This window comes from Polyodon spathula, chromosome 8, assembly GCF_017654505.1.
Source record: "Polyodon spathula isolate WHYD16114869_AA chromosome 8, ASM1765450v1, whole genome shotgun sequence".
Classification (NCBI taxonomy): domain Eukaryota; kingdom Metazoa; phylum Chordata; class Actinopteri; order Acipenseriformes; family Polyodontidae; genus Polyodon; species Polyodon spathula.
This window is the reverse complement of record NC_054541.1, coordinates 3,490,750-3,503,801: the sequence shown is the minus strand read 5'-3', so window position 1 is coordinate 3,503,801 and position 13,052 is coordinate 3,490,750. Positions and strand designations below refer to the sequence as shown.

Below are 13,052 nucleotides of genomic sequence, written 5' to 3'. Positions count from 1 at the left end.
AATTCTGAGCAAATACTTTGAAACACTTAACCCGCTTCATGTAAATGCAAACTTATGGAAACTATAATAAGATCCAAAATGGAAAATTACCTATATGGTAAAAGTGTCCTGGGTGACAGTCAGCATGGTTTTAGGAAAGGGAAATCCTGTCTAACTAACTTGCTTGATTTTTTTGAGGATGCAACATCGATAATGGATAATTGCAAAGCATATGACATGGTTTATTTAGATTTCCAGAAAGCTTTTGACAAAGCCCCGCATAAAAGATTAATTCTCAAACTGAACGCAGTAGGGATTCAAAGAAACATATGTACATGGATTAGGGAGTGATTAACATGTAGAAAACAGAAAGTACTGATTAGTGGAGAAACCTCAGAATGGAGTGTGGTAACCAGTGGAGTACCACAGGGATCAGTATTAGGTCCTCTGCTATTCCTAATCTACATTAATGATTTAGATTCTGGTATAGTAAGCAAACTTGTTAAATTTGCAGATGACACAAAAGTAGGAGGAGTGGCAAACACTGTTGCAGCAGCAAAGGTCATTCAAAATGATCTAGACAAGATTCAGAACTGGGCAGACACATGGCAAATGACATTTAATAAAGAAAAGTGTAAGGTACGGCATGCAGGAAATAAAAATGTGCTTTATAAATATCATATGGGAGGAATTTCTGTTGACTCAGAAATGTCTTCATCTAGACAATGTGGGGAACCCAGAAAAAAGGCCAACAAGATGCTTGGGTACATTGTAAAAAGTGTTGAATTTAAATCAAGAGAAGTAATGTTAAAATTTTACAATGTATTAGTATGACCTCATCTTCAATGTTGTGCTCAGTTCTGGTCACCTCACTATAAAAAAGATATTGCTGCTCTAGAAAGAGTGCAAAGAAGAGTGACCAGAATTATTCCAGATTTAAATGGCATGTCATATGCAGACAGGCTAAAAGAATTGAATCTATTCAGTCCTGAACAAAGACGACTACGTGGCGACCTAATTCAAGCATTCAAAATTCTAAAAGGTATTAACAATGTCGACCCAAGGGACCTTTTTGACCTGAAAAAAGAAACGAGGACCAGGGGTCACAAATGGAGATTAGACAAAGGGGCATTCAGAACAGAAAATAGGAGGCACTTTTTTACACAGAGAATCATGAGGGTCTGTAATCAACTCCCAGTAATGTTGTTGAAGCTGATACCCTGGGATCCTTCAAGAAGATGCTTGATGAGATTCTGGGATCAATAAGCTACTAACAACCAAACGAGCAAGATGGGCCTCCTCTCATTTGTAAACTTTCTTATGTTCTTATGTTCTTAAAAGTAAAACTTCTGAGAGACCGACAACCATCAATGTAACACCGTTAGACCGTGAACCCAAACAAATGTTATTGCTCCGTCACCTCCTTCCTAATCTCTCCTCATTTTCAAGTATTCACCTTGAGCAACAGGCGACCCTCTTAATGACCCAGAGAATACCCTGGGCTTGTGCTTCTCCACCAGAGAAGATGCTGGCTTGTGCATGTCCACCAGAGTAGCTATTACAGCTGGAGTACAATGAGTCCAGATTTTCCAGCTGGGTCTGCCAGCTCCCAGTGTTCTCCTGCAAACAGCACTCCAGCCACCAGTGCACACCATCTATAGAGTCGAGAACAGCACTGATTTTCTGCAAGGTTAAATCTACAGTCTCAAATGTCCCATAAGAGCCAGCTCCCAAAGTCTGACTATCAGACACACTCAGAAACCAGGCCTCTTTGTGCTTTGAGGTCAAATTTAATCTGTGTTTACAAATCCACCCTGAAACAGAATAATAATTTTTAAAAAAAATCACCCCCCCCCCCCTCAAAGCACTCTCATTTCATTCAGTAAGAGCCCCCCGGTCAGTAGTACAGATTCATACAGTTGTCTCCTGTCTCTGGTCTCAGTTCATTCAGAGGGGCCCCTCTGCCTGGTTCCCCTCAGTTAGTATTGTAGTCTCCGATTCCACATCCCCCTCTTACTGTGGAAGTGATGGAAGAACTTTCTCAGGTAAATCCGCTCCACATCCAGCCCCGCTTGTACAATCCTGCATAGAGAGGAGAGGAGAGGAGAGCATCAACACCAAGACCAAACAGAAAATTTAAATACAGTAGAATCTGAACTGCCCACAGTCCCAGTGGATCACAGTATCATTTAAAAGTCTTAAATCAGTGTCTTCACATGTCTGAGAATGACTCTGGGGGGGGGGGGGTTTGTAGCAAAGCAGCATACTGCTATTTGTGTTCTGAGAAAAGCGGAGGTCCACAAATAGTGTTTTCAACTTTGCAGATGCGTTGCAGGTACAGGGTCAGTATTAAACTATGCAGACTCTGGGCTTTAGCTGGAAAGATTACCAAAAGAGAGAAGCAGGTATATTTTGAATGTTGCAATTGTAACAACTTTGCAAAACTTACAGGAACTGAAATGAAGGTCAGGATGAGTGCAGCGTTGTTTTGCAGGAAGCATGGGGCGCAGCCGTGGACAGGATTTACATGACTTTGTGTGTGTGCTTGTGGCCTTAATGTGAATGTGGTCAATGCTGTTAGACCAAGGGGAGCCGCAGCTATTTAAAACCTGTTCCATGATATTCAGGGAGAGCACTGTGTACCGTACGTATTGTCAGCGTGTTGAAAGCTCTGGAAGCTGGACTGCATTATGGTGCTGCACAATGTTACCATATATATATATATATATTATATATATATATATATATATAATATATATATATATATATATATATATATATATATATATATATATATATATATATATATATATATATATATATATATATATATATATATATATATACATACATACATACATACATACACACACACACACAGTGCCCATAGAAAGTATACACCCACTTTCAAAATTTTCACCTTGTGTTGCCTTACCTCCCTATGTAATAGCAATCTTAAATTAGCTCAATTAGGTCAACCAATCGCCTTCAAAATCACACACCAAGTTAAGTGGCCTCCACCTGTGGTTAAATTGTAGTGATTCACATGATTTCAGGATAAATTCAGCCATTCCTGTTGGTTCCCTCTGCTGGGTATTGCATTTCAAAGGAAAGACTTGAGCACCAAGGCACGTTCAAAGAACTCTGGGACAAAGTTGTTGAAAGGCACAGATCAGGGGATTGGTATAAAAAAATATCAAAGGCTTTGAATATACATGTGGAAGGTATATAGCACCACCAAGACCCTGCCTAGATCAGGCCATCCCTCCAAACTGGATGACCAAGCAAGAAGGAGACTGATCAGAGAGGCTACCAAGAGGCCAATGGCAACTTTGCCAGAGCTACAGGCTTTTATGGCCTAGACTGGTCAAAGTGTGCATGTGACAAAAAAATATCCCAAGCACCCCACAAATCTGGCTTGTGTGGCAAGAAGGAAGCCATTACTCAAGAAATCCCACCTTGAATCCTGTAATAAAAAAAAAGTGTGTTTTAGAAAGTTCTAGAAATGCGTTCGAGTTCATCTTTGCCCTTGCCCTATAATAACCCCATATCTTATATAACTTGTTTTTGTCACGTTTATATAACTTGTTTTGGTTAGAATGTTCTAGGGAAAGGAATAGTTTATTCAGAGGGCCGAGCCTCGAGGGAGTGATCTGGCCAATTACTCTCTTGCATGCAAAAGCCTAACTTGGTAAGTTATAAAGGACGGGGTTCTCCTCTGCTCTGATGAGAGTCAGCCGTGAGGATTAGCGCGCGGTCCTGCTCGGTAATTTCTTGGAGACAGCTGCTTTCTCTTACCAGGGTCGAAGGGCTCTCCCGATCCGCTTGGAAGGGTAAGAATTAGTTCAGTTGCGTCTCATGGATTGTATTGATCTGTGATTAATATAATCTTTGTATGTAACCTTGTTGGGTTGTGTCCCGTTAGGGATATCGTTATTCGCAGTATAGCATCTGTGTATGTAACTGCGTGTGTGTGTGTGTGTGAAATAATAAAGGACCTTTTAAAATTACTCTGTGAAGTAATTGCCTTATTTACTTCCACATCAACTTCCTTTTAAATTTAAAGTAATTAAATTTCACACAACAAATCCCATTTTGAAATATGCAAAAAAACAGCTTGAGATTCTGTAGCCAAAAAGTTTTGTGGTCTGACTAAACTAATATGGAACCTTTTGGCTTAAATGCAAAACGTTTTGTTTGGCTCAAACCCAACACAGCGCATCACCCAAAGAACGCCATCCCTACTACACCTAGCATAGTGGATGTTTCTCATCGGCAGGGACTGGGGCACTTGTCAAGACAGAAGGGGGAAAATAAATGGAACAAAGTACAAAGAAGTCCTTGAGGAAAACCTGCTGTCCTCTGCAAGAAAGCTGAAACTGGGATGGAAGTTCACCTTTCAGCATGACAATGACCCAAAACACACAGCCAAAGCTACATTGGAGTGGCTAAGGAACAAAAAGGTAAATGTCCTTGAGCGGTGCAGTCAGAGCCCCGACCTAAATCCAGTCGGTGGCATGACTTGAAGATTGCTGTCCATTAATGCTCCCCAAGGAACTTGACAGAGCTTGAACAGTTATGTAAAGAAGAATGGTCAAATATTGCCAAATCTAGGTGTGCAAAGTTGGTAGAGACCTATCCCAACAGACTCACAGCTGTAATTGCTGCCAAAGATGCTTCCACGAAGTATTAACTCAAGGGGTGGAGACTTATCCAATTATGATCTTTCAGTTTTATATTTTTAATATATAATTTTTTTCCTCATTTAAAAGCATGAAACTCTGAGGCACTGGCACAACAAAATGTGAAAAAAGTTCAAGGGGGTGTAGACTTTCTATAGGCACTGCGTGTGTGTGTTATATATATATATATATATATATATATATATATATATATATATATATATATATATATATATACACACACACACACACACACACACACACACACCAGTGCCGTGAAAAAGTATTTGCCCCGTCTGATTTTCTGCATTTTTGTACATTTTTTACATTGAGTTTGGTCAGAACTTTTTGTGGAAGTGACAATGTGGGAGAAGTACAGGCATGGAAAAGTGTAGAGCAGTTTAGAAGCAGTAAGGAGAAATTACATCTTTAATCAGAAAACACAGGACATTGGGAAAACACTGCAGCTCAAAGTTAAACAGCTGCGTTTGTTTTTCTGATAACAAACAAGTGAGACACGGGGAGGGGAGGAGCCAACAGCACAACAGAACAGCGCAGCTATATAAACTAGGCAGTCTTCCCAGCGACAGCGAGTGGAAGCGACAGCGTGGGAAAAGTACAGGCGTATGAAAAGTACAAAACAGTTTAGAAGCAGGTTGACAGCTGCAGAAGAAATTAGACTTCAAAAAAAAAAAATGTACATGGTCTTCAAGCAAGTAATCAGTGACACCTGCATGATGTGGGAAATCCAAGAAAACCCAGCAGAGCTAAACAAAGTGTGCGTAAAGTGCCGCATGATCCAGGACTTGCATAAACTAGTAGGTATGCTAGAAATGGAGCTGGAATACATGAGACAGCAACAGGATCTCGAGGAGCTGGCACACCCACAATTCATGGAAGTCTATCACCCCTAACAGACTGAAAGCCACCAGGGAGATAGAAGATCAGAACAGCTGGGTTCAGGTAGGCAGAAGCAGGGAAAAAAAGAAACTTCATCAAAACACAACCACCAGAAATCAAAACATCCAACAAATTTAAGAACATAAGAAAGTTTACAAATGAGAGTTTACATTGCTCGTTTGGTTGTTAGTAGTTTATTGATCCCAGAATCTCATCAAGCAGCTTCTTGAAGGATCCCAGGGTGTAGCTTCAACAGCATTACTGGGGAGTTGATTCCAGATCCTCAAGATTCTCTGTGTAAAAAAGTGTCTCCTATTTTCTGTTCTGAATGCCCCTTTTTCTAAACTCCATTTGTGACCCCTGGTCCTTGTTTCTTTTTTCAGGTCAAAAAGGTTGTCAATACCTTTTAGAATTTAGAATTCTTTGTTCAAGACTGAATAGATTCAATTCTTTTAGCCTGTCTGCATATGACATGCCTTTTAAACCCAGAATAATTCTGGTTGCTCTTCTTTGCACTCTTTTTAGAGCAGCAATATCCTTTTTGTAGCAAGGTGACCATAACTGAACACAATATTCAAGATGAGGTCTTACTAATGCATTGTACAGTTTTAACATTACTTCCCTTGATTTTAATTCAACACTTTTCACAAAGTATCTGAGCATCTTGTTGGCCTTTTTTATAACTTCCTCACATCGTCTAGATGAAGACATTTCTGAGTCAACAAAAACTCCTAGGTCTTTTTCATAGATTCCTTCTCCAATTTCAGTATCTCCCATATGACATTTATAATGCACATTTTTATTTCCTGCGTGCAGTACCTTACACTTTTCTCTATTAAATGTCATTTGCCATGTGTTTGCCCAGTTCTGAATCTTGTCTAGATCATTTTGAATGATCTTTGCTGCTGCAACAGTGTTTGCCACTCCTCCCATTTTTGTGTCATCTGCGAATTTATCAAGTTTGCTTACTATACCAGAATCTAAATCATTAATGTAGATTAGGAATAACAGAGGACCTAATTTTGATCCCTGTGGTACTCCACTTTTTACCACACTCCATTCTGAGGTTTCTTCTCTAATCAGTACTTTCTGTTTTCTACATGTTAACCACTCCCTAATCCATGTAGATGTGTTTCTTTGAATCCTTACTGCGTTCAGTTTGAGAATTAATCTTTTATGCAGGACTTTGTCAAAAGCTTTCTGGAAATCTAAATAAACAATGTCATATGGTTTGCAATTATCCATTATCGATGTTGCATCCTCAAAAACATCAAGCAAGTTAGTTAGATACGATCTCCCTTTCCTAAAACCATGTTGACTGTCTCCCAGGATAGTGTTACCATATAGATAATTTTCCATTTTGGATCTTATTATAGTTTCCATAAGTTTGCATATAATAGAATTCAGGCTTATTGGTCTGTAGTTACCTGGTTCTGTTTTGTTTCCCTTTTTGTGGATCGTTATTACGTTTGCAATTTTTCAGTCTGTCGGTACAACCCCTGTGTCAAGAGACTGTTGCATGATCTTGGTTAGCGGTTTGTAAATTACTTCTTTCATTTATTTGAGTACTACTGGGAGGATCTCATCTGGCCCAGGGAATTTGTTTATTTTAAGAGCTCCTAGTCCCTTTAACACTTCTGCCTCGGTTATGCCAAAGTTATTTAAAACTGGATAGGAACTGTTTGACAGTGGTAACCAGACAGCAAAAAGAAGGGAGGTCATCATTGTTGGGGACTTCATATTGAGAAACACAGCAAGTTCAAAGCGCAGTTTGGACCCCCTTACTACAACAGTGTGCTGCCTTTCAGGAACCTCTGTCACGCACAGCACTGAGAATGTGTACAGGCTCCTAAAATGAACAGGAGATGACCCAGTAGTAGTCGTCCACATCGGTACAAACAACATTGGAAGAGACAGACCAAAATCCCTTCAAAACAAATTCAGACAGCTAGGAAGGAAATTAAAAGACAAGACCAAAACTGTGGTATTTTCTGGGATACTGCTGGCACCTTGGATCATATGGACAGCTGGAAATAATTAGTCTAAACTCATGGCGAGGACGTGGTGCAGACGGGAAGGCTTCACCTATCTTGATCATTGGACCACGTTCTATAACAAGAACTATTTGTATAGACGGGATGGACTGCAGTTAAATAAAATGGGAACCAATCTACTTGGAGAAAAGATCCTCGAGTAGGTTCAGAAGCATTTAAACTAGAAAGGAAGGGGGGAGAAAGCAACAAAAAACAGAAGGGAGACCGCGTCAAAACAAGGACAACAACTCAGGTAAGACAAGCATTAAATGTATTTATCTAAATGCTAGAAGTGTCAGAAACACAAGTTTAGAACTTGAAGCTACTGCACTAACAAGTAACTATGATGTGATAGGTGTTACAGAAACTTGCTTGTCTGAGAGTGATGGGGACGAATATAATATTTGTGGGTATACACTGTATAGGAAAGACAGGCAGGACAGAAGAGGAGGAGGGGTAGCGCTATACATAAGAAACAGTCTTGAAGCCCAGGTGTTAAACCTGGACAAAGACATATGGGTCAGAATAACAGACAAAAATTCAAAGGGCATAATAATAGGAGCATGCTATAGTCAGCCAGATTCAGACGGTGAGCAAAATAATCTGTTATACAATGACACTAGAAATGCGTGTAGCAAAGGAGAAGCCACACTAATGGGGGATTTCAACTTCTCCCATATAAAATGGGAAAACCTGGTGGGTAGCACAACGGATGAAATTAAAATGGTGGAAATGACAAATGACTGCTTCTAAACACAATTTGTCAAGGTACTGGCTTTAGGGGAGGCATGCCTTGATTTAGTCTTTTCAAATAACGAAGACAGAATAACTAAAACAGAGGTCAGAGAACCACCAAACCCAGACTACAACATGGTCTCATTTGAAGTGTTTTTTAAATCCCCAAAAGTAATGACCAAAGCTAAGGTTTACAATTTTAGAAAAGCAAACTATGAAGGTATGAAACAGAGACTAACAGAAGTAGATTGGAGTAAAATAGAGAAAACACCCACAGAAGAAGGATGGTTGTTCTTCAAAAATGTAGTACTAGAGGCGCAAAACAATTATATCCCTAAAGTAGACAAATCTAAATGTAAAACTAAATTGCCAAAATGGTTTAATAGATCAATTAAAAAAAATATTGATCTAGGGAAAAAAGGCACTTTACAGAGCATTAAAAAAGGACCAAAAAGAAAGTACGCAGAAAGAGTACACAGAACTGCAAACGCAAGTCAAAAAGGAAGTTAGAAAGGCCAAGAGAGAAATAGAAATGAACATTGCTAAGGGAATGTTTTTCCAATATTACAACAGCAAGAGAACATTCAAAGAAGAGGTTAAATGTCTAAGAGATACAAACGGCAAAATCGTAGATGAAGAAAAAAAATTGCAAATATATTAAATGATTACTTTTCACAAGTTTTTACAAAGGATGATACGGACAACATGCCCCATGTCAACCAGGTCCTATCCAGTTTTACATAACTTTAGCATAACCGAGGCAGAAGTGTTAAAGGGACTAAGAGCTCTTAAAATAAACAAATCCCCAGGGCTGGATGAGATCCTACCAATAGTTCTCAAAGAAATGAAAGAAGTAATTTACAAACTGCTAACCAAGATCATGCAACAGTCTCTTGACACAGGGGTTGTACCGACAGACTGGAAAATTGCAAATGTAATACCGATCCACAAAAAGGGAAACAAAACTGAACAGGTAACTAAAGACCAATAAGCCTGAATTCTATTATATGCAAACTTATGGAAACTATAATAAGATCCAAAATGGAAAATTACCTATATGGTAACACTATCCTGGGAGACAGTCAACATGGTTTTAGGAAAGGGAGATCGTGTGCTTGATAACCTGCTTGATTTTTTTGAGGATGCAACATCGATAATGGATAATTTCAAAGCATATGACATGGTTTATTTCCAGAAAGCTTTTGACAAAGCCCCGCATAAAAAATTAATTCTCAAACTGAACGCAGTAGGGATTCAAGGAAACACATGTATATGGATTAGGGAGTGGTTAACATGTAGAAAACAGAAAGTACTGATTAGAGGAGAAACCTCAGAATGGAGTGTGGTAAGCAGTGGAGTACCACGGGGATCAGAATTAGGTCCTCTGCTATTCCTAATCTACATTAATGATTTAGATTCTGGTATAGTAAGCAAACTTGATAAATTCGCAGACGACACAAAAGTAGGAGGAGTGGCAAACACTGTTGCAGCAGCAATGATCATTCAAAATGATCTAGACAAGATTCAGAACTGGGCAGACAGATGGCAAATGACATTTAATAGAGAAAAGTGTAAGGTACTGCACGCAGGAAATAAAAATGTACATTATAAATATCATATGGGAGATGCTGAAATTGGAGAAGGAATCTATGAAAAAGACCTAGGAGTTTTTGTTGACTCAGAAATGTCTTCATCTAGACAATGTGGGGAAGTGATAAAAAAGGCCAACAAGATGCTCAGATACATTGTGAAAAGTGTTGAATTTAAATCAAGGGAAGTAATGTTAAAACTGTACAATGCACTAGTAAGACCTCATCTTGAATATTGTGTTCAGTTGTGGTCACCTCGCTACAAAAAGGATATTGCTGTTCTAGAAAGAGTGCTAAGAAGAGCGACCAGAATTATTCCGGGTTTAAAAGGCATGTCATTTGCAGACAGGCCAAAATAATTGAATCTATTCAGTCTTAAACAAAGAAGACTATAAAGCGACCTAATTCAAGCAATAAAAATTCTAAAAGGTATTGACAATGTCAACCCAAGGGACTTTTTGGACCTGAAAAAAGAAACAAGGACCAGGGGTCACAAATGGAGATTAGATAAAGGGGCATTCAGAACAGAAAATAGGAGGCACTTTTTACACAGAGAATCATAAGGGTCTGAATTTTGGGATCAATAAACTACTAACAATCAAATGAGCAAGATGGGCTGAATGGCCTCCTCTCATTTGTAACATTCTTATCTTCTGGTATATAAAGAGAGTCTGAGAGAAAAAATGACACCAAAGTTTGGTGCTTCTTTCATCCCTTTGGTGTGAGGGTAATCATACATGCAATCTTTAGTTGTGAAAAAGTTACTGCCCCTCTAGTTAACAAAACCCAATTAAAGGGATAGTTAGGGTCAGCTTATTGAATATTTTGGTTAACAGTCAGGCCCGATTTGGGCCAGCCCTGCCCAATATAAATCTGACTAACTTTGGCCCTTACCATCAGAGTGAAGTTGTCAGCACACAGGTTCTAGAGGTACATCATGCCACGATCAAAAGAATTTCCTGGAGTCCTCTGGAAAAAAGTTGTTGCCTATCAGTCTGGAAAGGGCTACAAAGCCATTTCTAAGGTTCTGGGGCTCCATCAAACCACAGTCAGAGCCATATTGTCCAAATGGAAAAAGTTTGGCACAGTAGTGAATCTTCTCAGAGTGGATGTCCTGCCAAAATCTCTCCAACATCAAGGTGTAAAATTGTCCAGGAAGTCACAAAGAACCCTAAAACAACATCCAGGGATCTGCAGGCCTGTCTCGCTCGGCTAAGGTCAGCGTTCATGTCTCCACCATCAGAAAGACACTGGGCAAAAATCGGATTCATGGCAGAGTAGCAAGGCGGAAACCACTGCTCACTAAGAAGAACATGAATGCTCATCTCAGATTTTCCAAAAAGCATCTGGATGATCTTCAAGAGTTCAGGAAAAATGTTCTATAGACAGTTGAGTCAATAGTGGAAATTTTTGGCCAACAAGGACTCCGTTATGTCTGGCGAAAACCAAACACTGCATTCCACATTAAGAACCTAATACCAACAGTCAAGCACGGTGGTGGTAGTAATAATGTGATGATTTGGGGATGCTTTGCTGCATCAGGACCTGGATGACTTGCCATCATTGAAGGAACCATGAATTCCGCTCTGTATCAGAGAATTCTACAGGAGAATGTCAGGCCATCCATCCGTGAGCTAAAGCTGAAGCGCAACTGGGTCATGCAGCAAGACAATGATCCAAAACACACAAGCAAATCTACATCAGAAATTTAAAGTTTTGGAATGGCCTAGTCAAAGTCCATACCTAATCCCCATGGAGATGTTGTGGCAGGACCTGAAACGAGCAGTTTATGCTAGAAAACCCCCAAATGTCACCGAGTTGAAGCAGCTCTGCATGAAGGAGTGGACCAAAATTGATCCACGGCGCTGTGGGAGACTGATCAATAACTACAGGAAACGTTTGGTTGCAGTTATTGCTGATAAAGGTGGCGTAACCAGTTATTGAGTCTAAGGGGGCAATTACTTTTTCACACGGGGGCATTGGGTGTTGCATAACTTTCTTTAATAAATAAATGAAATGTATTAAAATTGTGTGTTATTTCTTCACTCAGGGTGCCTTTTATCTAATATTAGATTTTGGCTGAAGATCTGATAATATTCAGTGTCAAAAATATTCAAAAATGCAGAAAATCAGACAGGGGGCAAATAGTAAAAAATGGCACTGTATATATTCACACACACATACATACACACAAACAGTTATGGCCAAATGTTTTCCATCACCTAGAATTTTATGACTTTGAAAAAAAAACGAAACAAACTAAAAACTCTATGAACATACTTTAAATCTTTCATTTAACATGTAATCAAAGAAACTACAAAATGACATTGCAAAAGTCTACCAGAAGCCATAATAGGAGCAAAGTACTTCATGTTAGATTTCACAATATCTGGCATTTATTTAGTTAAGTATCTAGGAAAACAACAAAAGCGGCATGTAATTCAATATGTTAACGTTAACCGGTTTCATTCGACTTTATGAAGCAAAAGGAGTTCATTCTACAAGGTGTGGCAGCTGCCCCTCCCCTGTGCATACTTTGTGTTTTATGTTGTCTGTGTAGGACATATTCCCTGAATATGTTAATAGATTAATGTGTATTAGAAATGTAACTGGATTCATTAATGAAACTGTGCATCTTGAGAAACAAGCCAAACTGCTGTGTCTTGAAGGGGGCCTCTGGTTTGCAGACATACTGAAACTATATGACCTACTGATTAGAGGACTGGCGCCTGAACTGGATTAGGCTGAGTGGACAGTCTAATTATGTGTAGATAATTCACATGTGCAACAACAATTGTTTTGATGCAAGGAAGACATAAACTAGCAATGCCCCAGTGGAAAGACATTAAAACATCAAAGGACTTGGAGTTTAAAGAGGCAAGATACAGAAATGACCTCATGAAAGTAGCCAATCAGCAGCGTGAAAAAGACTATAAAAATAAAATGAAATTGAACATTTGGCGCTCCACATCAAATGCTGAACAAGGTGCTGTCACTCTGCTAAGCAAAGCTGCAACTCCGGGACACTGCCTAAAAACGAAATCAAGATGGGACTCTGTCTGAGAACGGACCCAAGATGAGGAAGCAAGCTGGGTCTGCTGTATACCTAAAAAATACAGTATCCAAAAGAAACT

General features: G+C 39.3%; 1 protein-coding gene across 1 annotated transcript in view; it reads right to left on the bottom strand.

Annotated features, from left to right (window-relative positions):
- Positions 1–1,260: 1,260 nt before the first annotated feature.
- LOC121320154 (beta-1,4-N-acetylgalactosaminyltransferase 3-like) overlaps positions 1,261–13,052 on the bottom strand; it is a 30,786-nt gene continuing 18,994 nt past the window's right edge. Inside the window, exon 14 of the mRNA XM_041258415.1 lies at positions 1,261–2,061. Coding sequence (XP_041114349.1) covers positions 1,959–2,061 — 103 coding nt within the window. The 3' untranslated portion in view covers positions 1,261–1,958. The remainder of the gene's footprint in view (positions 2,062–13,052) is intronic.